The 27,174-nt window shown below is 45.1% G+C and overlaps 2 protein-coding genes and 3 non-coding genes across 5 annotated transcripts; all 5 read left to right on the top strand.

Moving 5' to 3' along the window:
* Nucleotides 1-114: 114 nt before the first annotated feature.
* Nucleotides 115-329, top strand: LOC118769309. Its single transcript, XR_005004479.1, has one exon. It is a non-coding gene; the product is annotated as a small nucleolar RNA U3 (small nucleolar RNA).
* A 1,870-nt stretch (nt 330-2,199) lies between these two features.
* On the top strand, nt 2,200-2,414 carry LOC118769308. The gene has a single exon (XR_005004478.1). It is a non-coding gene; the product is annotated as a small nucleolar RNA U3 (small nucleolar RNA).
* A 477-nt stretch (nt 2,415-2,891) lies between these two features.
* Nucleotides 2,892-3,106, top strand: LOC118769310. The gene has a single exon (XR_005004480.1). It is a non-coding gene; the product is annotated as a small nucleolar RNA U3 (small nucleolar RNA).
* A 519-nt stretch (nt 3,107-3,625) lies between these two features.
* On the top strand, nt 3,626-7,742 carry csnk2b (casein kinase 2, beta polypeptide). The gene is made up of 7 exons (XM_036515710.1): nt 3,626-3,738; nt 4,444-4,533; nt 5,157-5,259; nt 5,452-5,567; nt 5,768-5,843; nt 5,962-6,151; nt 7,415-7,742. Exons 2-7 carry the CDS (start codon nt 4,462-4,464, stop codon nt 7,503-7,505), a joined length of 648 nt encoding a protein of 215 aa, XP_036371603.1. The 5' UTR covers nt 3,626-3,738; nt 4,444-4,461; the 3' UTR covers nt 7,506-7,742.
* Nucleotides 7,743-19,074: 11,332 nt separating this feature from the next.
* Nucleotides 19,075-26,902, top strand: spaca4l (sperm acrosome associated 4 like). The gene is made up of 3 exons (XM_036516316.1): nt 19,075-19,527; nt 26,283-26,393; nt 26,666-26,902. The coding sequence occupies exons 1-3, from the start codon at nt 19,476-19,478 to the stop codon at nt 26,887-26,889; spliced, it is 387 nt and encodes a 128-aa protein (XP_036372209.1). The 5' UTR covers nt 19,075-19,475; the 3' UTR covers nt 26,890-26,902.
* Nucleotides 26,903-27,174: the final 272 nt, after the last annotated feature.

Raw genomic sequence — 27,174 nt, 5'->3', positions numbered from 1 at the left:
CTTCTTATAATAACACAGCACAGTTTATTGACCTGTGCGCGCAGGGAGTAGAAACACCGTGGGTAAAACATACAGCTAGATTACAGGCTTCCGTTCAAGCGTCTAGCAATCGTTAAGACTATACTTTCAGGGATCATTTCTATAGTTTTTAACTAGAGAAATGCGTTTCGAAAGTGTTTGGTCTCGCTAATCACGATGAGGAGCGTCGGTGCCTCTTTCTGAGCGCGAAGCGGATTAAGAACCGTGATTTTATCATGTGTTCTTGGTTATTGATGACCGTTCCGTTTTGCTTCGGTAGAATCGGAGGGAAGAGGTGCTTTCTGAGTGATTTGCTGAAGTGTTCAGTCGCAATGATATTTAAACTGTGTTGGCTATCCTTGAAATGGTCAAGAACTACTCATACAGTTTTGAAAAACCGTTTTTATAGTAGTGCTATGATATTTACACTGTATTTAATCTGTAACAACAAAATAGCGTAGCACATTTCGTTGATCTGTGGATAAGACATTCAGCTAGATAACAGGTCTCCTTTCAAGCATCACTATAAAATAAGACTTCTTTTCATGGATCATTTCAATAGTAGGCTACTTCATTAGAGAGAAATGTTTCAAAAGTGCCGGTCTCGCTTATCACGATTGATTTATTTCACGTACCCTTTAATAATAAAAAGACCATAAAATTTAAAAATAAACTATTCATTGGCAATTCTGTCACTATAGGCCTAGTTATGTTATTTAGCTACCCCATAGTGTTAGCCATTAAGCTATCAAAAAAAAGTATCTACATCAGTTTCCTGTTCCCTTTGAAAAGATCTGTTTGGTCATGTTTTCCCGGCAAGAGGGGAGTTCTCCGGGAGAGGCCGAGGCAGCAGGGGCACCTACACAGGAGGAGGTGGAGGTGGAAGCGGAGATGGAGGTGGAGGTGGGGGCAGTAGTAATAGCAGGGGGGCTAGAGGGAGGTGCAGGTGATACACACCAACGGCAAGCAGCAGTTTGGCCTCAGTGCCCATCATAACCACAGTCCAGCAGGGGGCGCCAAACCCCCTGATATCTTGAATCGGAATTCATCTCGGTCCAATGTAGAGCCGGAGGCAGCCTTCAGGAGGCTAGAGCAGGGACTTTATAGAGTTCCAAAAGCAGGAGGAGGTAGTGGCGTTCACACTTCTCCCCTCACAACCACCACTCATCAAGTAGGGGAGGAGGAGAGCCAGAGATGACCCAGAAAGAGCCTGTGGCTGACAAGAGAAGCTTTTCCAGCCGGCGGGCCAGAACAGAGTCACAGCCGAAGGGTGAACGCAGGAGGAGGGGACCAGGAGCAGCGGTGGTCTTCCTCAGGAGGAAGAATATCCTTGAAGGATGTCTCTGTCCAAAAACAGTTCAGAGCTCTTACATGGTGGGGTCCCAAATCAATCAAGAGGAATTTTGGGGGGAGTGTTATAACATTTTGTAATTCATATTAACTCCAGCTGCGTCCCTTTAAATTTCATAAAGTATTAGCTGTACTCACGCATTTTGTCTATGGTAAGGAAAAACATTAAACGGTGAGGGCCGATTCCCACCGACGAATTCTTCTACAGTTCGTGCCTGTGACGAATCGCTAACTATCCAATGAAAGCAGACGATGCCACTGTATGCAAACATTAATGCAATGCGGCAGCCTCAATCGGAAAAGTTTGTCAAGATTTCTCTTTCACAACTGTTTGTTAAAATCGGAAAAAAGCATAAAAGTGTGATGTTTACAGAATCCTTTACATAAACTTATCCAAGTGAACGGATCTCGATGTGATGTTTTATTCACCGCTGCTAATTTCCTGACCACGCTGGAAACTGAAAGCACGCGCAGGCTGCGGAGCGCTGATCCGCGCTGACGTTTTCACACATGGATCAGCGCGTTGCTAGAACAGCTAACTAGCCACCGACTTTCGTGAAAATACCAGCTTTCAATGTCATTACGAAGTCTTGCTCATCAGTCTTTGATATATGACATTAGACATTTTTATGTGGACTTTGCTATTTTATTAGCTGTTAGTTAATGAACTTTGTATTCTTTTAGAAGCCGTAGCTCACTAGCACACGCGTCATATGACACATCGTTGAATTTATACACAATTCGTTGATCTGTGAAATCGATGAGCAGAAACACCGTGGGTAAAACATACAGCTAGATTATAGGCTTCCGCTCAAGCACCTACTGATCGTTAAGACTATACTTTCAGGGATCATTTCTATAGTGATTAACTAGAGAAATGCGTTTCGAAAGTGTTTGGTCTCGCTAATCACGATGAGGAGCGTCGGTGCCTCTTTCTGAGCGCGAAGCGGATTAAGAACCGTGATTTTATCATGTGTTCTTGGTTATTGATGACCGTTCCGTTCTGCTTCGGTAGAATCGGAGGAAAGAGGTGCTTTCTGAGTGATTAGCTGAAATTTCGTATACTAAAAACAGATTTTGAACAGTGTTTTTGCACATGGTGTAAACGCGTTGTCTGTGTTAAAATCTTTTTTTGTATAAGAACTATTGTTTTTGTAACTCAAAGTTATGAGAATTACTGTTAAATGACGGTCAACACAACGATGGGTCCTCGTTTCGAAACGCTAGCTAACGGACAGTATACCAATCAGCCTGAAATCTGCAACCGTGAATCACCCCAATACATAAAATCTATGAGTTATTTAAAATACAACTAACCGGCTTGTTCTTCTACGATGTTTATATTTATTTTTATAGCCTTAGCTACCCAGTTAGCTAATTTAGCCAACTACTGTCTCGTTGTAAATTAACTTCTTATAATAACACAGCACAGCTTATTGACCTGTGCGCGCAGGGAGTAGAAACACCGTGGGTAAAACATACAGCTAGATTACAGGCTTCCGTTCAAGCGTCTAGCAATCGTTAAGACTATACTTTCAGGGATCATTTCTATAGTGATTAACTAGAGAAATGCGTTTCGAAAGTGTTTGGTCTCGCTAATCACGATGAAGAGCGTCGGTGCCTCTTTCTGAGCGCGAAGCGGATTAAGAACCGTGATTTTATCATGTGTTCTTGGTTATTGATGACCGTTCCGTTCTGCTTCGGTAGAATCGGAGGGAAGAGGTGCGTTCTGAGTGATTAGTTCGTTCATGATGTTTTTAAGTAGATTCGTAGATTAAGCAAAATCAAGTGTTTGAATCTCTAAGCCTATAATAACCTATAATTTCTTTCCTTCCATGAAATCGATTGTGTTTAATAGCGCCTGTGCTCATGAGTGATTTTACGAATGTGATTGACTTTGACATTATTTAAATCAGAATTCACTCCATGGTTTTCACCAAAACGTACAAATTTTTATTTTTCGTGTATGTTCGTTTTCTCTCCCTCGCCCATGTAATAGGTCTAATAAAGCATACTACATAAAAGTAACAGAAACATTACAAAAAGATCACTTCTCTATTTCAAATTTTAAAGCTTCTATTGGATTTAGTTTTGGGGAAAATAGACGGATTAACTCCGTCGTCCTGTGGTGCGCATCCATTCACAATCTCTACATGTGGTCAACGGTCTGCCTCTTTTGATTGACATGAGAGGAGGCCAATCAGCATCTTAAAGAAACCGGTAGTTCCGGGTTCTGCGGCACCGGGACGCAGCAGATACTGCAGCCGGGTGTAGGTGTCCGAGGGACGCGTTGAACACAGCCGCTGATCAGCCCTCAAACACAGCTTCTCCCGTTTCACTGACATCTTAGATCTCGCGTAAACAGGGCGGGTAAGTTCCTGAGAGTCGGAGTCTGTCTAAAATGCTTAAGTAGCTGTATGAAACTGCTACAGAGATCAAGCACCGTGTGGCCTAGTTCGGCCGATGCGCCATGTTGGGGTCGCTGTCGCCGAAGCCGGTCTGTTATTAAGATATCACAGTACTTAGCGTTAGCCTTTCAGCTATCAGAAACGAATATCTACACCAGGGAACTTAGTTTCCGAGCATCTTTTAATAGTCCTGCTGGAGTGTGCTTTGCTCCAGATATATATGCCATTTAGCTAACTACATCTTATGGTTAGCAACAGGGAGCTTACGTAAGGGACAGTGTATTGATTGGCACAGCTAGTTAGTTACCTACACAGCCAGCTTTATTATTGTGGCTGCTTAAGGTGTGACAAGGTAATGTATACTGCCCGCTAGTCCGTCTATTGCTAACGAAAGCCGTAGCGATCACTTATCCAAAATTGTATATATTTGGGTAAGTGATTCTGTCTAAATAAGAAGGGTAGCTGGTATAGTTAGTTTCTTTGCTAACGTGACGGCTGTCTGTATTGATGGCTAGACTAGGTTTGGGTAAGTTGTCTTTTTCTGGGACGCGAGTTTATGTGTGCGTTCCCGTCTACACGTATTTTTAGAGGATGAAGCAGGTGGGTGCCCTTTACTTACTCGTTTTCTGCATAAGGTATATTAACTGTGTGTCTTCTATGTTCACAGCTTCCAGGAGGTCACAAAATGAGCAGTTCGGAAGAGGTGTCCTGGATCTCCTGGTTCTGTGGGCTGAGAGGAAATGAATTCTTCTGTGAGGTCAGTGAGCATGTGTCCCACCTGGCGTTTGCCACGTCATATCCTCCTTTCTTACAGTTCATTCTTTGTATACAAGTCCCCGAAGCTGTGAAACCAGCTGACAAACAGCCGCCCCTCTGTGATCTCTCTGTCACATGGCCAGGTCTACCTACACCAGCTTTGGCCGCTTCACACTGTTGGATAGTGGCGATGTGTTGATATGTTCATTGATATGTTGTGTTGAACTTGCCTCCTGGGTCAGGTGCGCATTTGTGGTCCCTTGTGTGTTTGATACTGGCTCTTGTCTGTGTGGGGATGCTGAGGTCCTTGTTCGTGTTGTTGTGCTGGATGTGGCTGGCTTCCGGTGTTGCTCTGGATAAGAGCATCTGCTGGACATCATCAATGTCTAAGTATTGTTAAATTTATTCATCTTGTTCATTGCTTTGGATAAGAGCATCTACTAAGCGTCAGTGTGAGTGTAAATGTGCACCGATGCAGACCTAATCAGTGTAAGAGTAAGTCACACCACTGAAACTGAATAATGTCCACATGGTTTCAGTTGTGCTGTTGTGTGTCACTGTGGAGGCATTTTCTTGGCTTGGCAGCATGCTCACAGACCTGTCTCTTTTCTCTGTGTGTGTCAGGTGGACGAGGACTACATCCAGGACAAGTTTAACCTGACAGGACTCAATGAGCAGGTGCCCCACTACCGCCAGGCCCTAGACATGATCCTAGACCTGGAACCTGGTTAGTGCATTGCAGTAAATCACAATACATGGTATTATGTATTCTGTTTGATCTGTAGGTGTGTGTATGTGTGTGTTGTGTAAAGGCGCGCTGTGCTGTGTGAGCAGGGTGTGTGTGCGTGTGTGTGTATTTTATGATCTCTGTGTTTGCTGTGTGAAGTATAAAGCATTGTGTCCAATTTCCCTCTCACAGATGAGGAGCTGGAGGATAACCCCAACCAGAGCGACCTGATTGAGCAGGCAGCCGAGATGCTGTATGGCTTGATCCACGCCCGCTACATCCTGACCAACAGGGGCATCGCCCAAATGGTACACCTCTCACACTCCTCTCTCACCCCCCCATACCCCTCTCACACCCCTCTCTCACACCTCTCTCACACCCCTCTCTCACCCGTCTCACAGGCTCATTCTCAGTGGAAGGAGATTCACACTAAACTGTATTAATGGTGCTGTATTATCTGTCTTCTTCTCTCTAACTATCAGTTGTCTCTCTCACTTTTCTGACGCAGCTGGAGAAGTACCAGCAGGGAGACTTCGGCTACTGTCCTAGGGTTTACTGTGAGAATCAACCTATGCTCCCCATTGGTGAGTCAGTCAGTGTGTATGTACTGTATTGACCTCTCTCTCAGTGTAGTGCTAATGTACTGTAGTGTCCAGTCAGTCAGCGTGTATATACTGTATAAATGTCTCTGTGCCTCTGCAGGGCTGTCCGATATCCCAGGAGAGGCCATGGTGAAGCTGTACTGCCCTAAGTGCATGGATGTGTACACCCCGAAATCTTCGCGGCACCACCACACGGACGGAGCCTACTTTGGGACGGGGTTCCCCCACATGCTGTTCATGGTGCACCCCGAGTACCGGCCCAAACGACCCGCCAACCAGTTTGTGCCCAGGTGAGGTCAGGGGTCAGGTTTTGGGGTCATGGTTGCAGGTGTCACTGCCCTTTTAAACCACAGCCTTTTTCAGAGCTGGGGGGGAAGTAGTGACCCCACTGTGCCATCCTTACCTTGACTGTCTGTAATTATTCTCACTTCCTGTCTAAACAGGAAGTGTTTGTTAAAACACCACAAATTGAGGATTGGCCTGTCCATCTGAAAATATGGCCATAAACTAGCCCCACATTTAAAAAATTTTTTGCCAGATTTTTAGTCTTAAGACTATAATTAGTTATTGAGCAAAGACAGCAAAGCAGTAAAATTGTAATTGTTTTTAATCTTAAAGACTTTTTATAGCCACCAGTCTGTACTTGAGAAGATGGCGGATCCTGCGGAATTTCCTCTCAGGCAAAGTGTGCAGTAACAGCCATTGAGTTGGTTTGGTTACCTCTAGTAGTCTTTCTTACACTGCAGACAGTCCCTGCTTCCACACCCCTGTGTGCTCCTGGAAACCCCGTCAGAAACCAGATCACCATCAATTAAATCACTGTTTTCCCACAGATGCAGTGTGAATGATCCTGAGCATTGGCTTGAAACCAGACTTTGTTGGATAAACGCTCAAGTCAAATATTTGTGAGCGTCAAATGTCCCAGGCGATACCTGACACTTGTTGTAAATACACAAACATTTGTGTGTGTATTTAAATGTATGTACACACATAAAGTGCAGTGTAAATGTTGTGCATTGTGTGATATGCACTGGTGACTCAGGAATGACGGGACACAGAGAACCCGCGAGATACAAAAGGCGATCTTCAGAGTGGTGTGTATTACAGGTGGAGCAAGACACCACAGTACACAATCAAAGCATAAAGTAAATACACCTCCCTCAGCTCTCACTCACTTCGGTGAATGCAGACAAGCTGAAATGAGACAGACGGCACACCACAGTCAAAGGCCCTCAGCAGGGGCTGCCTCTGTGTTTCAGTCCATTTGTACCGGCTGTTAACACACAGTGGGTGTGGCTGCGGGAGTGAACCATGTCTGTAGTAAAGTCATTTACAGTGATGAGGAATGATAAGGAAGGTAATTGGTGGATCTTAGTAAACATATCTTGCATAACGTCTTCAAATCTCTGTCTCTCTTCTGTCCTTTCCCCCATCTCTCCTTGTTCTGTCTCTCCTTCCCCTCTTTCACCCCTCATGTTTTCTCTTTCTCTCTTTCTCTCTCTGTCTTTCTCTCTTTCTCTCTTTCTCTCGTTCTCTCTCTGTCTTTCCCGCAGGCTGTACGGGTTTAAGATCCATCCCATGGCATACCAGCTGCAGCTGCAGGCAGCATCCAGCTTCAAGAGCCCGGTCAAGGCGATTCGCTAACACCCTGAGCAGGCGGAGACTGTGGGAGGGGCTGGGAGGGAGGGGCGGGGCCAGGGGAGGGGGAGGAGTCTGCCCTGCGTCACACGCTAATTTCTGTTTCAGTGATGGAGGAGACAGTGTTAAACTGCTCAGTGTGGAGTGTGGAAGGGTATGGACAAGGATGGACACACTTTGAGAGGTGAAGCCAACACAGACACTCACACACACGCGCGCGCGCACACACACACACACACACACACACACGCGCGTGCGCACACACACACACACACACACACATACACAGGGTGTATATGGAGTGTAAGGTCTGTCGTCTGCTGTACTCTCTGTCGGTGTATCACCCCACTGATCAGTGTCTCTTTTCTCTCTCTGTCTTTACCTTTGATTAATGATGCACATTAAGTCTGTGCTTTTATGTATTGTTGGCTCTTCGGGGTTAAGCTTTGAAGTGACAAAAATGGCAATTAGAGCTATTATTTTTATCTTATTATTGTTTGGGGTTAGGAGCAGGACTCGAACACTACAGAATGAAGCAGAAACAGCCCTGACACAGCTCACATGCTCCAGGATAGTTACCATAAAACTGACAGTTTCAGTCCCTGGAGTATCGAACAACGACGTAATCTCCAGCTCCAGCTACGGTCAGTTCATTAGCTGACGATTGATTGTGTCCAACTTCAAAATACACAAGTAGATGGAAGAAATAACAGAAAAGTGTGCTGTATCATACAAAATTCATCTTTAAAAATATATAGACATGTCAGATCTAATTGGTATGGATCAACAAATTAAAGGCCTAAATATGTATATTTTGTAATTGTACACAATTGTAGTTTACTAAGTAAACTGTGTATATTGGTGAGATGTCCATGTTCATTGTCCTGAGGAATATCCCCAGGGATCAAAGCACTGTCCTTTTTATGTCCTAATACAGGTATTTGGGATTGCCAGAGTAGTGTGTGCTCTTGATCGACACACCCCTCAGATTTTGGACTGCGCAGACTTTTAAGTAATCCGAGTAGCATTAGCGAGCGTTGGCGAGGCCGCCTCTGTAGATGACACTGCCCTCTAGTGGCAGAAAAGGAGAAAGTGCATAATGGCTTTACACTGATGGGAGTGGGCAACTGCTGTTCAGAACCTGCCGCAGACCAACCTCCATTACCTACCCTCTGCATTGACCAGGAGCCGGTCATTTACCCCACCAACACACACACACACACACACACACACACACACACACACACACACACACACACACACACACACACACACACACACACACACACACACACACACACACACACACATACATTCACACAGCACCACCATTCTGTGTTCTGGCTGGAGTATTTATGTAACATGTGTCTGGACAGAATCAATATTGGGGGAGCGTTCCGTTCTGTCATTTCAGATCGCTGTCCAAATGTGCATTCTGGGTTTCTGTGTCCATATATATTTGTCTGACAGAGCAAACTTTCATTTTTTTTTTTTTTTACTGTAATTGTGGTCATAATTACAGCAGGGATTATAAGTTATTGCTCTTATGTTTTTCTTTTTTGGGGGGGAAGGGGTGGGCAGGGGATGGTTTGGTGTTGTTTTTTTCCAGTTGACACTGCAACCAAGATTCAGACCTCATAATAAAAAATGTATTTGTTTGTTTTGGTACAATTGCTGTTCTTGCTTCACTCTCCCATCTCTGTTTGCCTTTCGCTGCCCAGTCCAGCAAGCACAGGCTGGTAAACTGTGACAGTGAACATGTTTTTCACAACCATAAAGCTTCTCTCAGCTGAGAGTTTTGTCAGAAATAAGAGAGCAAAACAATCTCCCGTAGTGTTCTGTTTTTCCCTGCTTGTTAGACCAACATGGCTGCCAGTGTGCCACATCTGAGTTTCTGCCACAGTCCTGCAGCAGAAATACAGGTATATTGGGTATATTATAAATACAGGTATATTATATATATTGGTATACAACTCTGGTTTTCCGTCTGCCCTAGCCACAGGGGCTAGCTAGCTGAGTCTGGACTAACTGACCTTTTTATTACCTCATGAACCAAAAAGTACATTACACAGAGCCATATTCACAAACAAATGCTCAGACCGTAAATATACCAAATGCATTTTTTGATGGAAGAAAATGTGGGTTTGTTGCACATGTGTTTACAAAACTTGAGAAACGTGACTCTTAAAAATGAAAGCAAGTGCTTTAACACAGTGAATCACATTCCTTTTGTGATGGACTCAACCCTACTTTCTTTATAAGTGTAACAGACAGCCTTGTCTAGAAGGACTCACGTGGCTTATATGTTACCCATTTGTACAGCCAACCACTGTTACGGATGTTGTTGATCTAGTGACACTGAGATATGGTTGTATATGTACATGGCTTAACTTCCTTTAGTTTTTTAGGCTGATTGGTTTCAGATTAGCACAAGTTAACTTCTAGTAGTGCTTGAATAGTGTTGTGCTCACACTCACTGGTCTGGGAGTGTTGTTAGCCTGGTCTCACACTGTTCATCATTTAACTTGAATGGATACACTTACATTTATATTTACATTTTACATCTATTCATTTAGCAGATGCTTTTGTCCAAAGCGACGTACAAAAGTGCATACAAAGGGCGAACAGGCACAGGCACAGGCACAGGGGCAGGATGTGTACAGGTCATACAAAGCAGATAGTGCTGAAGCTTAGCACAAGGTCAGTGTAGCGAGACAGAGCTAATCTGATCTAGGGATACATACTGTATATCAAATGCAATCAAGGGACGAAGAAGTACCGCTATGCTACCTAGTTAAGCTACCGTGCTACAAACACAAGGTGATTAATAGAGCTACAAGCACATGCCAAGAATCTTAGGTCAACAAGGTCAAAAATGGCAAGGGTGTCAGTCCAGGTAGAGTCTGAAGAGGTGTGTCTGTTCTCCTGTGCCGGAAGTTGCTCTGGATAAGAGCGTCTGCTAAATGAATGTAATGCAATGTAATGTATGTAGTAATTACCGCCAACCTTCAGGCCAGGAGGCTCCTTACCGCTACACCACGGTGCCTGTCCAAGCTGTGAGGGGAATAGCGAGCATACAGTAAGGGTTAAAATGGGTTAGGTGTGCAGTGCGCTTAGTCACATACAGGGGGAGCCACCCATACGCATATCCGTACCCAGCATGTATGAGCGTCATAAATCTGTCAGGAAGTGATACTGAATCTGGTAATCTGATTTTAAAAAAGGAACAGTACATATAATGACCACAGAGCTGTAAGTTCAAGCTTTAATAGTAGACAAAACGCTAATGAGGGTGACTGTCTGGCAAAAGGGAAAAGGTCACGGTCTGTTTCTCAAAAGATGAAGCCCAGTTTATTTTTGCTGAGGTGCTTCATCAGGCTGGCAAAAGCAGGTGTCAAGTCCTTACTTGTTTAACCAGGTATGCACCTGTAATGTCAGCTCTGTGGTTTTGCACCGCCACTGTTTGGCTTCTATGTGGTTTGGTAGTGTGATAAGAGCATATGCTAAATGACAAAAAATGTAACTGAAATATTACACTGATTACTCACCTGAACAGGTGCCACAGGGTCCCCCATCTGTGTGGAAGGTTTGCTGGTTTAGGGGTGTGGAGTTAACCTGGGCTTTACTATTGGCTGAATTTATGGATCTTATTATATCACTTTTGCACTTAGGGGTGGCATGCTGTACCCTCAAGCAAAGACCTTGAATTGCTTTATTAAATATTGTGTGTAAATTGATAAATGTTCAGATGCAAGCTATGCTCACCTGAGTGTGATGTGTGGGGAGGGTGTTTGTGTGGGGAAAGGCATTTCTTGTCTGTTAGGGGACTGGGACAGGGTTGTGTTGTGTTGGGGGGGGGGGGTTGGAGCGTTGCCGCTGGGCTGCAGGGGTGTGCCCTCCTCCCAGCCCTTAGCTCTGTCACTCTCCCCTGGTTTCCGTGGAAACACAGGAATTGAAAGAGTTCTCAGTTTCTGAGGAGACACCGTGTTTGTGATGGAAACTCTGAGCCTGGCTCTTGCACCAAACAGTGGTGCTGGGGACAGCTAGTGAGAGGGGGCACCAGGGACAAGGGTCATACTGCTGTTGGGAGCAGGGTACAGGGGGGCATATTGTTTTGGTTAGGGGTGCAATGGCAGCAGGGGTGGCTGTATATGAGGAGGGATGCAGGAAAGGGCAGGCTGTCTGGGCATATGGTGGGACCATCACTCTCCTGTGTGAAGGAGAACCCTCGCCTGTTCCCCAAAACTGTCAATTGTTAAATTGTTAATTGTTCAAACATTTAAGGATCTTTGTCTGTCAAATCAATAATTTGTCAATAACTGAGCTTATTTCATGATAAATACCTCTAAACAGTTGATTGTTTCATTGTTACCTGTCAGCTTGTAATGGTTTGTCTGTCTTACCAGCCATCGGTTAACCAGCCTCACCTGTCTGATCAGGTTTGTTAAATACAGGTGTGAGGCTGCAGTGAAAGGAGATGGAGATGGTTTGGCTATGTGCTCAGGATAGTTCCTAATTGTTTGCTGGGTTTTTTTTTTTTTAAACCTTTGCCCTTGAACCAGTGCCCTTTTGGTTATGAGCCCTGCTCCTTATCTCTCCATCACACCGCTGCAGAGTGTGTGTGTCAGATGGTGTGTTTCCTGAGTGCCTCAATGAATTTGTCTCTAAGTCAAATCACTGAGTCTAGTACATACCAGCTTGTGTCAGTTTGTTTACAGTGGATTATCGCATATTCTGGGTGAACAGGTGGTGTTGTTTCTTTGGAAGCATTCGCTTTGAAGTTTAAGTGAATCTTGCAGTCCCTCCCTCTTTCCCTCCCTCCCTCCCTCCCCTTTTTACATTTTTTGGCTCACTGTTATATCCACGCCTCTTCCGTTCCCTTTTTCAGGTAATTAAACAAGCAGGTAGGTGACCTTTACTGGAGTGGCAAACATCCATTCCTGTTGACAAAGTGCGTACAACTGCTGCACAGAAAAAGGAACAGTAACACAGCATCACAAGAATGCAATAACCACGCCTTATTACAAAAACAAAAACAAGACAAGGTGGCGTTTTCCTTCTGTGTCTCTTACCTTCTGTCCCCCAACAGGCCCCGTCCAGAGGGGTCTGCGTGCACCAGCCGTTTATCCGAGATGAAGAGTCGTTGACGCCCGGCTGAACCCTGCAGCCGTGGCCAGCCACACCATGAGGCAGTTCCCCTCCGACTCTGCTGCCGAAAGGCTGAACACAGTTAGCGATTCAAATGGACACCATGGGAGACATGAGAAAATAACACAATGGAAATTTTTTTTTTTTCCTGTCTAAGATATCAAAAACAGTGGAAAGGGCGGACAGCAGCTTCCTGGACAAAGACGACAAGACTGGTTTGTTTTTGCTGAGGTATGAAACTGCGTTCTGATGACCAATGTCTTTGAGCGCTGTCCACAGACTGTCATTTGACTGACTTTTTGACCTTGGGAAATCCCAATTTTTCCATTACTTACTGATTCAGAATTCAGAAATCTGTTGGCATGATGATACACACCAATGCGTGTTTTTGCCACACATATTGCCCAGCTCCCACCTCATACATCATAACAAACAATGTTGTGGCTCATTACGGAGTAGACTGCAGGAAAAAAAAACATTGCTGAACTGCCCCCGCTCCCTCAGCCCCCAGTCGGAGGTCGTGTTGGGACAAGTACGCTCAGTGAGAGAGGCGTGCCCCCGCAGTGCTTCGGGCTCCAGAGGGACAAGTGTGAGCCTGTGTGTTTTTGTCAAATTGTCACGAACCGCCACGATTTGTCACTGTTAAGAGTTTGACGTCTGAACACAAGAGGTATTGTCCACACAGCTGGTACCGTCCACACTTTATGAGCTGTTTGCAACTTTAAAATTGACAGAGAAGGAACACTCTGTGTTCATCGTAAGAAAAATTAGCTGAGGTATTCCAAGGTGTAAGGTCCTCCTGTCTACATGAACTGAGCCTAAGAAAGCGAATTTCCACGGTTTTGAGTCTTAAAGATTCAGCCTGAAACTCAAACGGGTGAAAGAGCAGGAAGCAAACAGAGCCGTGGTCTCCCTCCTCACTGAGATGGGAAGCAGACGCCGGTTTTCACCCAACAGCCCCAGCGATCTGTACATAGCGGTTTGGTGTGTGCTGGTGCACTTCTGTTATCACAGCTCAGAAACTCTCATGTCAGGCTGAAAGAAACGACCCGGTCTGAAAAGGGGTGGTGTGGAAAGGAGAGAGAGCAGGAGGAGTGCGGAGAAAAAGAACAGAGTAAGGGAGAGAGGAAACGACACAGAGGTGGGCAGCGGAGGCATTTCACATGACTGTGAGCAGCACAAGAGCGCACACACACTCACACACTCTCACACACACACTCACACACACTCACACACTCTCACACACTCTCACACACACACTCACACACTCTCACACACACACTCACACACTCTCACACACACACTCTCACACACACTCACACACTCTCACACACACACACACACACTCTCACACACACTCGCACACTCTCACACACACACTCACACACTCTCACACACACTCACACACTCTCACACACACACACTCACACACTCTCACACACACTCACACACACACTCACACACTCTCACACTCTCACACACACTCACACACTCTCACACACTCACACACACACTCACACACTCTCACACACACACTCACACACTCTCACACACTCTCACACACATTCTCACGTTCACACATTCTCACACACACTAACATACAAACACACACAATCTGTCCCTCTTCTCTCTCACACACACACACAATCTGTCTGTCATCTCTCTCTCACACACAGTCACACTCACACACACTCACACTCACACTCACACTCACACTCACACACACACACACTCACACTCACACAATCTGTCTGTCTTCTCTCTCTCTCACACACACACACACACACACTCACACAAACTGTCCCTTCTCTCTCTCACACACTCACACTCACACACACTCACACTCACTTAATCTGTCCCTTCTCTCTCTCACACACTCACACTCACACACACTCACACTCACTTAATCTGTCCCTCCTCTCTCTCACACACACTCACACACACTCAGAGTCACACAATCTGTCCCTCTTCTCTCACAGGCTCACACAATCTCTCCCTCTTATCACAATATCACATGATCATACACTGACACACACATACACAAACTCTCGCTCCTTCCTCACACACAATCTCTATCTCCTCTCTCTCACACAAAACCACACACACATCCACATGCAATCTCACACTGCTGTATCTCAAACAAACAGACTCACACACAAAATTCCACGTAGCCCTCTCTTTTCCACACACACACACACACATCTCTCTGTCTCTCATGTGATTGACTCACTCAGGCAACAGGCACATAAATGCACACATGCGCTGCACAACTTGTTTCAATAAGCACAGAGACCCTACATAAGATCCCCCAACATAAGCACTGTGCAATTTCGGTAAACAAAATTCCACAACTGCGCGAATACGAAATAGTAAATACAGTCGCACAGCAACCGCCACAGCAGCAAACATTTCCTCTTTTAGGGCGAGGAACCTCCGAGCATTCTTCACCATAACACGCTTCCAGAAAACTGTCCCTCAAAAGCGGGAGCGAGCCACAAGGCAGAACGAAGTAAAAACACGGCACTGACACTCAGTAAACCCTTGCACTGACTCATGGGAACCTGCTTCTGTGAAGGGAGTGCTCTCTGTGTGGAAGGGCACTGGCCCTTCCCTGTCAGTTTTTCCAGAGCCGAGTGTGAGAGGGGAAAGAGGAGTGTGTCCGTGACTCACTGGAAATGTTTACCACACCACCGCAGCATGGCTCGCGTGCTTAGTAGACCCTGCTTAGGGTGAGCATTTCACATTTGCTTATTTTTTGAATGTGCGCATTTGTGTTCTGCCCGCTCGCCAGTGTGTGTGTTTGTGTTTTTTGAGTGTTTGTGCTGTGTGTGTGTGTTTGTGTTTTTTGAGTGTTTGTGCTGTGTGCGTGTGTTTGTGTAGCACTGACATAGGGGTGTGGAAAATGTGTGGGCCCCGCCCTGAACCACATGGCTCTTTCCCTCGTTTCGGGATACTCCTGTCTTTCTCTTGTGCCTCTCCCAGAGTCCTGTCTTTTCAATATCAGAGCTCCTTGTCACTCTGAAAGGCAGGCTCTCCACCCGGCCCAGGTCACAGCCGTCCCCACCCTTTGCATTCACCTCACTTCAGTTCTGTTCAATTCAAGTGGCTCTGTCCACAAAGGAATGTGTGCGTCACCAAAGCACAATCACGTTTCAACAAACAACGCACAAAAAAACAGACTGAAAAATACCTGCATTGTTCAAATAACAAATTTACAAGTACAAAATACAACTGAAGAGACTAAATAATGATTATTAATAATGATAGTTATTTTAATAAAGTTTACTTAATGAAGTACAGCTCTATCTTGATGCCCTTGCTAAAAACAGGAGCACCACCCCCCCCCCCCCCATCACCCCCCCACCGACACACACACACACACACACATTCTCGCTCCTTTCTGTTTTACCTCAAGATTTGAAACTGTGCTTCACTTGCAGGACTTTACAATACACAGCATTCCCAAGCAGGGTTATAAATTGGGAACGTATAATACAGTGGTCTAAATATTTTATATACAAACATAACAATAATCATCAGTAAAAAGCCCCAGAGATAAATAGAAAGAATAATGCTTTATCAGAACAATAAATAAAATAAATAAATAAATAACATAAAATAAGGAATATAGAAATGTTGGTGGTGCGCTCACTGTTCCAAGGGCCGTGGGAGGCGGATGGATATTTAACTGCTAGGCTTTCTGCCCTCTCTTCCTCCACAGGCAGGATGGGTGGCCTGAGAGGATGTTAAATTGGGGTGTTCTCCTTCCCATTTCGATGTGTCTCTGTTTCGCTCCCTCTCTCCGTCTCCTTTCCTCTCTCTCTCTCTCCCCCGTTTCTGCTTCTATCCTCCTCTTTCCCCTTTCGGTATCGCTCCATAGCTAACGTTGTGAAATCAAGCTGAATATATGTGTCTCAAACAAAGGGAGTATTCTGCTTGCCGAGCACAAACCCCTTATTTTGGGATTTAGAGTAATGACTCTGACTAAGGCATTTCGTAACAGTTTTCCTCTGAACTGAGACTCACACCCAGATAGCCACACAACGCATTTTGCATCCACAGACACGTATAGATATGCAAAGATACAGTGAAACCAACACGCAGAGATGCAAAAAGATAGACATGCAAACACATAGAAGGTTGATATATATCAATTCCTGAAAATTTAGATGAAAGCCATTCTCTGTTTTATTCTGATATACTCATTTAAGATAACTTCAAATAGAAAATGCTAAATATTGGTTGTAACCCCCCCCCCATGGGGAACAATCATCATAATTATAATCCCATATTAATTTCGTACTCTTCTTAATATCCAATTCAAACATTTCTGCTCCACGGCAGAGGATTATGTCACATTTGATGAGCCTGAGCTAATCCCAAATCCAGTTAAGGACTGACATTTCTCCAAAAAGATCATTCCTGTACGAGAGATGTGACTAAATATTTGTGTAATATTGGCAGTCCCCTTTTAATGTTATCTAGTGTTATACACGACTCTGATGGAAAGCTAGTAGCCGCATTACCACGTGTGGTGAAAACAGGAAGAAAATAATCACCATTCAATAAAATAAAAGCTTTCTCGTTCTTCAGGAACATTCGGGTGCACTGAGGAGCTCCGCTCACTTTGCAGGGTAATTTGGGCTTCCTGTGATCCCAGGAAGCGCGAAGGCCAAGGTGAAGGTGGGGGCTGGAAGAATGGAGAGGGAAGGAGAGTAGCCTTTCTTCCTGGAAGTCTCTATTGTTCTGCTCTCCAGCAGAGCTGGTTGTGTGCTCGTGGTGCACCATGTCCCTGAAGAAAACGTGGCCTTGAATTTGAATACTGCTTGGTACAATGCTAATATCAAAGTCTGAGAGGCAAAGCAAACATGGCCTTGCCTCACGTGTCTATGGAAACATGGAGTATCTCTAGATATGGCAAGGGTCTTAGCATTCTAGCAGGTTCTCCGCTCTCTCTAAAACAACTGTTTTTTCTAGAGGCAGTTAAATTATTATGAAAACCGGGTATTCTGTTTACTTTGCCTAGACATCCACCTCCTGTGTGTATCTGTCCTGTGTTCTGAAAGACAGACCTGTCAATGTGAAGCACATAAAAATGAAAATCTGGTCATAATAAAATGGAATGTTGAGGTTTTAGCTGGAGGAATGTTGGTGTTTAGGGTTCTGATGGAAACAAGACAACGTGGTCAGACATTGTCTGGAGTCTCCTCGGATCCAAAGGTTGCCAGATTTTCCTCCAAAAGTTGCTTTTAGCAGAGAAAAGTTGCCAGTGGTCACAGAACTGGCCGTTATGTAGACGGAGATGTAACTATTGCTTGGATATGTTATGGTACGGTAAACGTAAATTGCTTGTTTGTTCCTTAATAATAAAAATGGATACCAAGCACCTTATATGAGAGTAAATGTCACTTTGGATGCTCAAAATGTTACTTTAATGTCACTTTAAATGCGCTAAAAAGCGACAAATGTTGCAACATTGGGACCCCCCCCCCCCCCTTCTTTTCAGACGAGGCTCTATTCCAGGCTGTCCTTAGAGGGGTCGTTGGGAAGAGACTGTGTCCCACATCCAGAAGAGGTAGATTTGGAGGGACACAGCCTAACACCATCTGAGGGCATGGCAGGGTACGGCAGAACTGCAAGGACTTTTGGGCCCCTAAATGTACTCATCATAGCCAAATCACAGAGACAGACGTCATAGTGGTGTGAGGACAAATGAGCAGGGTTTTCACTTTGCGTTTGAGGTGGCCACGTTTTCTTGACTTTCACCATATTGCATTCAAAATTGGAAAAAACTATGCAAGCACATGCAGGCTGAGAAACCTGAAGGTTTGAGTCACTGTTTGACAGGGGCGTTTTCTGGGTCTGACAAATATTGATTCAACACCGATTCAGCTGACTACGGTTTCAATTCAATGTGAAATAACACCAACTTAGCCTTCAGATCTGCAGCATTTGCCTGAAATCAACCCATTAGCGTACTATCCTGTGAGAGGAAGGTAATACACTAGACCAAACTATCCTAACAGAGTTTTAACTCTATTGAAGTCTCAGCTAAGTAAAAATTTTACTATTTTGGGCTAGGTTGTCTGATAGCTAACATGAAGACTCATGTTTTTTTTAAAAGGCTTGAACAAATGAATAACTGTCTTTATACAGTCTAAATTTGTTATTGTTTATGGAATCTGATTTTTAAAATATGAAGTTAGTTTCATCCAAATACCTGTAACTGTATACGGATATGCCTGTGTACCCTACAACCTTGTTTTGGAAATGATACATATACAAATAAATCATTAGGCAAATATTAACAAATATTGGATGGGCTGTTGTTTCCTGAACACAATGTGGTTGTTTTTAGGTTGGATTAGATTGGTTTATATTAATCGAGAACACCTGAAAACAGTCCACATTAGCAAACGGCTTTTTACTCACTAACAGCGGGTAGGCTTTGAGTTGGAAACTTTGCTAGGTCGTAAAAATGCCTTTATTTCTTCATATAACATAATCGCGTATCCTTTTAAATTTAATGCGTTCGGTAATGTTAGCTATCCTAAAACGTATATATCCGTCTTTCGAAGTAAAGTACGTTCACCTCTCCCCCGTACTTGCCCGAGGTGGGCGAGGTGAAAAGGGTGTGGCGGGTTTGTCCGGACGCTCCGGTGCGCCATTGGCTGCGGGTGACGTCCCGGACGGGTGGGGTTATAAATAGCGGGTCGCCCCCCGCCTGCCTTGTTTGTCCGATCGAAGCGTAGCGGTCCGGTTGCTCGCGCACGGCGGTTGAACGGTTTTCCTCAAGTGTCACGGAACCGACTCCTCACTCCTGCCAAAATGAACAGAGTGCTTCTTTCCGTCTTCGCAGCTGGCATGCTCTTCGCTATTGGTAAGAATGTATTTTTTGAAGAATTGAAGTCTATACGCAACATGCTAGAAAGAATCCAGTTGTTATATTAATAATTAATCATTAAAGTAATCCCAAACGTCGCAAGATAAATTTTCTGCTGTTAAATGCTGGCCTCTGGCGTGGTCTTTAAGCGTTGGTGTTAGTTTATCTAAATCTAGTTTAAGGTTAAATTTCTCCGGGAATAGGGGTTTGGCTGTGAATTGTATCCTTCGTCTGTGTTAAATGGCACAATAATCTTTTGTAATGAAGGCGTCGGCGCCGCTCGCCTGCCTGTGACCTTGTGATTAGCCAAACTTTCTCATGATTTGTTGACTCACTGTCAGCCAGATATTGTGAATACAGACATCAACACAAGCAATCATTGTCACGGTCCAGTCCAAACTAAAGGCAATGAATAATTTATTACTGGTTAAACCCCAAATCTCACCCTCCTAACAGTTAACTGCTTTAACAGTCAGCGCTAGCGGGTTACAGGCATCTTGTGAAACTGGTTTTTGTCGAGCGGTTCATGCGACCCGTTTTTCTTTGCCTTTTGTTGCCTGAGAAAAAACTGACATTAATCCTCCGTCACACGCCCCTCACTATCTTTCCGTAAAGCGGATACCTTTGGCCGCCTCCTTGGTGGTAACGTCTGATTGAACGGAATCAAGGCTAAATTCAGCCATTTCGAGTGTATTGATTTTTTTGTTTGTTTATTTTTTTGTTTTGTGAGTTGTACGTTGAATGGATAATTGCGCTGAGGAATCGTAGTTATGCAGTGGTAGTTTTTTTAGCCTGTCCGGCCAGCTACGTGATTATGAACTGCAAAGTGTGTTCAGAAAGCACCTGAGTGCGATTTATTCCTGGTGATTTATTCCTCAGTGATCGGGCTGAGGTTCTCCCCCTGCGTCTGATAAATGTTTATGGTTTGTCTGCGGGCTGTAGGTGGTGCCTCTCATGACATTCCGACTTGATCTTACTCATGTTGCGACCTGCTCGTGTAGGTATAGACATTTGAATAGCATGTTTGGCGCTCCCCGCCAACGCTGCCTGCATTCAGAGTTCACGTCGCTACTAAAGGTGCTTGGAGAATGAGTTTGTAACTAGACAGTTGCAGGTTGTGAGCCACCGCAAACCCTAATTGCTTTCGTGAACATCCAGCTGTGTAACTGGATGAGTAAGCAGCGTTGGTCACCCCAGGTGAAGTCTGCCAGACAAATGTGTAATGCGCCGCAAAAGACCACATTGTGGAATATGAGTGTGCGAACAGGAGCGCTAATTTGATTACTCCAATAAGAATTACAGAGCTAACTGGTGGCACGTGAAGATTCCATTTCATTTTAGTTTCCACGTAGTGATGAGAGAATTTCACGCTTTCCTGACCTTGGGTGAATGTAGATCCCTCTACACGAAGTGTAATGTGGTTTAGGTCTCATGGTTAAAAGGGGAAGTTAGTGAACATTTGAACATTTCCCGTTTGTGAACTAAGCATTAAAATGCCAGCCTTTTGTAGTCTGGATGTTCATTGCCTTTGTTCAAAGGGCTTGTCACAATTTGATCATTATTTTAACCTATCTGCCCATTAGTTGACATGACAGATTAGTTTGCCTGCTCCTAGTAGTGCAAGTGTGGCTTTAAAATGTTAAATGTGTGTCTGGCTTTCCAGTAGTGACACGCTTTGTCTGGTTGGACTGGAGTATTGCCCTGTCTGCAGCATGTCTTTCCACTTTTATAGACCTTTGAAAACATCATCTCTCCACACCCAACAGCTGCTATTTGCCTTATCCCACCTGCTGTCACTGATCACGTGACAATGCATTGTGTAATTGTATTCCTGTACGGTCATTGTCCTGTAGCATCCATGTGATATCCAACCAACTGACACTTTTTTTAGCTGCCTGTTATCTGTCGTGTGTCACTCATCTTTAAAAGATCATAGGCCAGGCAAAGGGTTGGTACACATACACTGTATCAACATTTGCCCTCAACTTCACCTCTGTCAAATACAAATGTTGCTTTTATTCAAATGGGTGAGGTTGGCAGTTGTAAATATTAGTGGAATTATTTTTAATGAGGTAAAGGTAGTGCTTGAAAGGTGTATTGAACCCAGACCTACATTTATGTAGTTCCATGTTTACACAAGTGGGTGCTGGTGATGGATCCCCATTTACTCTGTATGCAATCAAGCTGATGTAGCAAGCTCAGGAGCTCACACATACCTGTATCCTCTCCGAAGCTCGCAGCGTGAATGTTCTGGGTTTGCTGTGGCACTTCAGTTTGACTGGTCATTTGGTGGGAGGATGGGGATTGGCAGTTGTGTGGTCTATATTCATGTGTAAATTGGGCCCAATTCTGGAAAGTGCATAGAAAGAATCACTTTAGTAAGTAGGGAGTTTTTGAAGAAAACACTACATTTAACATTGCCATATTAATTTCCTGCCAGTGTGTCTTACATAGGCAGTGCAAGTGCATTGCCTAACTACAGAAATTTTCCCCTTTCAAGGATTAGGTGATGTATTTATACAGCAGTATTTCCATAGCTGCTTGTCTGTCTTTCCAGTGTTCACTTTTAAACACTGTGCTATGTGGTATTACAGCTGGAGCCCGGAGTCCATATTCAATAAAATGCCTTCAGTCTGAGGACTGAGTCACATTGTCAAACTGGAATTTAATCTGCAGTGAATCACAAAAATTCGGAAATTTCTTGGTTTCGATACCATGGTAATTTCTATATTTTGGAAAATGTAGCCTATATTTTCCTCATTTCAATTTCAGAGTGTTTAATGGAAGTCTTGAGTTAGAATGTGGAAATTTTTTCTAAAACGAGTCGGTAGTTTTTTTTCCAGTTACGGGTTCTTTCAGTGCTCAGTTTGCATGCCTATGGGCTCAGCTCTGTGAACAGGAAAGGCAGCTGCTGCGGTGAATGGTGCCCTCTAGTGTTCAGGTGTTATTGCCCAGTTAGTCCAAATATTGCATTTATTGAAGTGTGCTCTAGTCTAGATGTCTTGTTTACTGTGCCTCAAAACATTTTACACTGTGATCAACTGAATTTACCAAAGGTAACAGCAAAAATAAATCATATAGTAAACCAACAGTAAAAATATCCATTCATTATACATTTAGTTAAAATTGTTTGTATTGCAACTTTCATACAAAGTGCCTCACAGTTATGTTAGAGACCAGATGTGGGCATATACTGTGGACATGCTGTGATGGAGGTCAATAAATCAAGAAAATGGTGCACAAGTACTTTAAAATACTTGTCTTTACTAAAACAGCAGAGGTAGATGCTGTAAAATTGAATCAACGTAATGGCTGTGTTAGAACAGTAGGGGGCGAAGTCATCGTGAATGATGTGGTTGAGCACCACACCACACTTCACACGCAGACATTCCTGGCAGTGTTGGTCCCTTTTCGCGCACTCAATGCTCGTCTGTAGCGTGCTGATTCCAGGTCAGCGTTCAGCAAGTCCTTCCCACAGGTACATGGCACCTCCACAGGAGTTGGTCACCCACTGGAACACAGTTCGCCTTATGCTCGTTATGCTGCTTGCTCGTTATTGCGTCACAGATTGGCTTTAGCGCTGTGTCGCAGCAATGAAAACCGCTCAAATGTGCTGCCTTGCATTCAGCCCCACATCACATCAGTCTTAAAGCAGTGCGAGTCTCAGTGAGCACACATTCCCAGAGAAGACTGCCATAAAGTGGAACTAGCCATCCTTTCATTCAGTCCCCAGGTGTACTGGTTTCATGAGAAATTCCTGACATCCCTATGTATTTTTATACGTGTGTGGCATGTATGTTATATATTTTCAAGGCTCTCTTGGCCTGCAGGATGTAATTTGTGATATATTGGATGCCATATTATGGTTTTGGAAAGGAAATGTAAAGCAGTGTCTCCAAATATGGAATTGAAAGATAGGCGTGTCTTGTATATCTGGAATCTTTAGTTCCTCAATTCCATCACTTGAAATATTTGGCAGCTGGCATAGCCTATAAATGAGAACATTAAATATACACTGCAGCTGACTCGGAATACTGCAAGAATTTCAGTCTTGTGAAAATCTAATCGTAGTTTTGCCTTGGTCAACCTACCCGCTTATCCCTGGCAGAATGAAGCAGTTTGTTCTGCAGCTATAGTCTCCTGCTCACTGTCTCCACCTACAAGACAAGCGTCTTACCCTGTGCTGGGGTTTTTTAAGTGGTATTGCATTAGTCAGTGGTGGTCTGTGAAGCCCCACATTCACACTGTCACCCACAGCTTGGACAGAATTCTTCTGCATCATTTAATTGTTTAAACTAGGTTAGAGTAGCCATGTGTCATGGACAAGTCCACTATCTCCGAGTGTCTTTATAGTGACTCTGGTGTGGAGGATTCACTACAGGACTATCCTAAACTTCTGACCAGTAAGCTTGAATAGAGAAACCCTGTAGGACGTCACTGGAGGTTAAGTGATGTCATGGAGCAAAAAAAGTCCTTGCCCTGCCAGTAATGACAGGCGTTGGTTGTCAACAGGGTCTTGTGACAGTGATGTCACCATCTCCAAATGTGTTGCTACTGCTTGTGTACAGTCAGTACTTATGTACTTGTGCAATTCCATTGCATGATGAGGTGTGTGCTTAGATGTACTGGCTGGACTGGATCTGCTGGTATGAGTCAAACAGGATGGCCACAGAGTTAATCTGCTCCCCACAGAGGCAAACAAAGAGAGAAGGTGTAGAAATGGCATGCCTCACAAAACCAGCCAGGGTTGGAAGCAAGCCCAGCTTTAATGGAGATGTTGGCATTTAAAAACTGAGTTTATTCTCTACTGTTGTCCCCGGTTGTCTGACCCTGATACCAGAGGACTAGTCATTCGGTGACCTCTGAGGCAAGGTGATGTGTGTTTGGGGAGGTTCCCTCTCCCCTCGGATGTGTGCGTGGTGTGACAGTGATGAGCGTAGCGTATAGTTTGTCAGTTGTAACCGGAATGGAATGCAAGACTTTGTTCTTTTTTTTTTTTTTTTTTTTTTTTTTTTGGGGGGGTGTGAACTAGAACATTGGTGTGGCGTCAGTTATGTAGCGATCTGTTCTCACCAAGAGTGCCTTGTTTACAGATGTCTTTACTATTCTCTCCTGTTATGATGCTATGCAGATTAATACATTCAGGGTCTCCCCCATCCCTACTATCCTGCTTTATATAGTTGAATCCCCCCCCCACCACATACTGGTGCACAAGACTGTACAAGTGATTCTTACTGTGTATTCAAAACTGGAAGAGGCAAAGGCACTGTTGGATTTTACTGGTTGAGTCTAGTACAGCAGTGAAATGGATGTGAAAGGCAGAAGGCCTTCAGAGAAGGCATGCCAGGCAGGTCTTATTGGATATTCAAGACAAATGCGCCCCCCCCCCCCCCCCCCACACACGCCCCCAGAAGTTGTCAACTGTTCAGCAGGATCTTGAATTGGCTCAATATTAAATGCCAACTGTTTCAACTGCTACTGTAAATCAGAAGGATAATAAATTCTGAAGTGTTGAAACTTAAATTTAAGTGAGTATGACCTCCATTATATGTAGCCTGTCAGTCAGTAATTCAGAATGCCTATGTTAAGTGGCGGGGCCGCGGCAGTGAGCCCCTGTGCTCTGAGGTCGGCTCTGAGCGCTGTGCGCTCGGTACGGGCCGTGGCCGAAACCCAGCCTCCCACGGCGGGGTCTGCTAGCTGCTCCCCAGCTTTCTGCTCTTTGTTCCTGCTCACGTCTGGCTCAGATGGCGGCTGATAAGAGCGGGGCCTGGAATCCCTTGTTCCTTGCGCTCTAATCTGCAAAGTAAAGGTGTGTCCAAACCCCTCTGCACAGCGGAGCTACAGAGCAGGCAGAGTTACGCGCTCTTCACACCGTGTTACACTCTTGTCTGGTTCTAGCTGCCCCGTGTTTCAATTGTGGAAGAAATCAAACTGAACATGTGTATCAGAGGGCGGACGACAGGGTGGTCCCTGATAAGTCCTCACTGTTACAGAAACTTTATAGCTGGAGTTTGACTGTGCTCCACGCCTCATTGTGTCGGTCAGGTTTTATATAATTGGGCAGCGTGAATGAAGCCCTCGGTGCGAGGAAGACGTGCATGCTTTCAATGTTCCCCTCCATTTAACCGCCTGGGGCGCAGTGCATCACCGCGAATCTCGCCAGACTCGTCAGACAGGCTCGGGGTTTCGTGGAGCGTCTGCCCGTGTTTGCTCCAGGCCTGGGGAGGAGGGGTGGGTCTCGGGGCCCCTTCCGCTGCTCCTCACCCCGCCCCCTCCCCCCCACCCCCCGGTGTTTGGACTTTCCCAGCACGTCCCTCCTCCCCCCTCAGGTGCACAGTGCCGGCAACGGTCCGGTCAAACGGCACTGCTCATCACCGCCTAGCCTACCTGGGCCCCAAATCCGAGTTCGCTTAAAGTATTCAGACGGAAAACCCATAATCACTGTGACCTTTTAAAATGTGTGCAACCATTGAGTTCTGGCAACTTCCTTGTTTTAAAAGAAGTAAAAAAGAATGGAACCCTAGGCTATAGACAGTCACTCTGGATTGCAATCTTTGACCAAACAAAACATACCACAGGACTCACCCCCACCCAGAGGCCAAAGGGAGAGCTGGGTGACTTGCTGCCCTTTTCGAAAATGGCGAGAACTTTGTGCAGTATCTGTGGATGTGGGTCTGTGTGGTGTGAACTCTCTCTCTCTCTCTCTCTCTCTCTCTCTCTCTCTCTCTCTCTCTCTCTCTCTCACATTACAGGCCAAGCCCTGGAGTGCTACAAGTGTGACATTGGCTTTTGGAACCTGTGCTTTACCACCAAAACAACATGTGCTGCAGGACAGCAGTGCTTCAGTGGCGTTGGGAAAGCTGGTAAGACTGGAACCTCCTTCCCTTCATCTGTGTCCAATCTCTCATGTTCCCCTCTCTGTGGGTTCTACAGCTTATTGGCAGTTTGTATTGAAGCATAGGGTTAAATGCTCTCCCTTTGCTTTGTCAGTTCATACTGGTTCAAAACGTCCATCTCTTTTTTTCATAATCAATTCTCAGACATGGTTTGGGACTGCCCATGCAGTTGAAGGACAGAATTACTGCACGGCGGAAAAGAATTTGCCGAACCTAATCGTTTTCTCGTCTTCCTCTAGCGGATTTTGTGGACATCAAGATGAAGGGGTGTCTGAATACTGCCGAGTGTGACAAGGTGACCAACGTCGAGTTCTTCAACAACAAAACGGTATACACCATGAACAAGACCTGCTGCGCCACAGACCTTTGCAACGGCTCCCCCGGCCTCCCTGTGGTGACCCCGCTGTCCCTCACGCTGGCGAGCGCCACCGGCCTGCTGGTAGTGACTGGGGTGCTGGTCTGAAGCCCCCCCCCCCCCCCCCCCCCCCACCCACCCACCGCCCCCGGCCCCCTACCCCAACCCCCACCCCCCTGCCCTTTCATCCACTGCCATAGGTCCCTGTTCACACTCTTTGTCTGTCGTGATACAGCCCCCTTCGCTCCTTTCTTGTTCCTCCTTTTCTCTCCTCCGCCCCTGTTTCTTCCCCTTTGCAGTGTGTGTGTTTTTGTGCTTTTCGAACCAAATCCACCCCCCCCCCCCCAGGTCTCATGCCGCCTTGCTTTAATTCGGCTGGAGGGCTGGCTCATC

The sequence above is a fragment of the Megalops cyprinoides genome, chromosome 21, assembly GCF_013368585.1.
Source record: "Megalops cyprinoides isolate fMegCyp1 chromosome 21, fMegCyp1.pri, whole genome shotgun sequence".
Taxonomy (NCBI): Eukaryota; Metazoa; Chordata; class Actinopteri; order Elopiformes; family Megalopidae; genus Megalops; species Megalops cyprinoides.
This window is presented reverse-complemented; position numbering and strand designations above follow the sequence as displayed.

Excerpts from the sequence above, each read along its gene's own strand:
- csnk2b (XM_036515710.1), top strand. The coding sequence starts at position 4,462 with ATGAGCAGTTCGGAAGAGGTGTCCTGGATCTCCTGGTTCTGTGGGCTG. Across the intron at positions 5,568-5,767 it reads ACAGGGGCATCGCCCAAATG|CTGGAGAAGTACCAGCAGGG; the intron begins GTACACCTCTCA and ends TTTCTGACGCAG. Across the intron at positions 5,844-5,961 it reads TCAACCTATGCTCCCCATTG|GGCTGTCCGATATCCCAGGA; the intron begins GTGAGTCAGTCA and ends GTGCCTCTGCAG.
- spaca4l (XM_036516316.1), top strand. The coding sequence starts at position 19,476 with ATGAACAGAGTGCTTCTTTCCGTCTTCGCAGCTGGCATGCTCTTCGCT. Across the intron at positions 19,528-26,282 it reads TGGCATGCTCTTCGCTATTG|GCCAAGCCCTGGAGTGCTAC; the intron begins GTAAGAATGTAT and ends CTCACATTACAG. Across the intron at positions 26,394-26,665 it reads CAGTGGCGTTGGGAAAGCTG|CGGATTTTGTGGACATCAAG; the intron begins GTAAGACTGGAA and ends GTCTTCCTCTAG.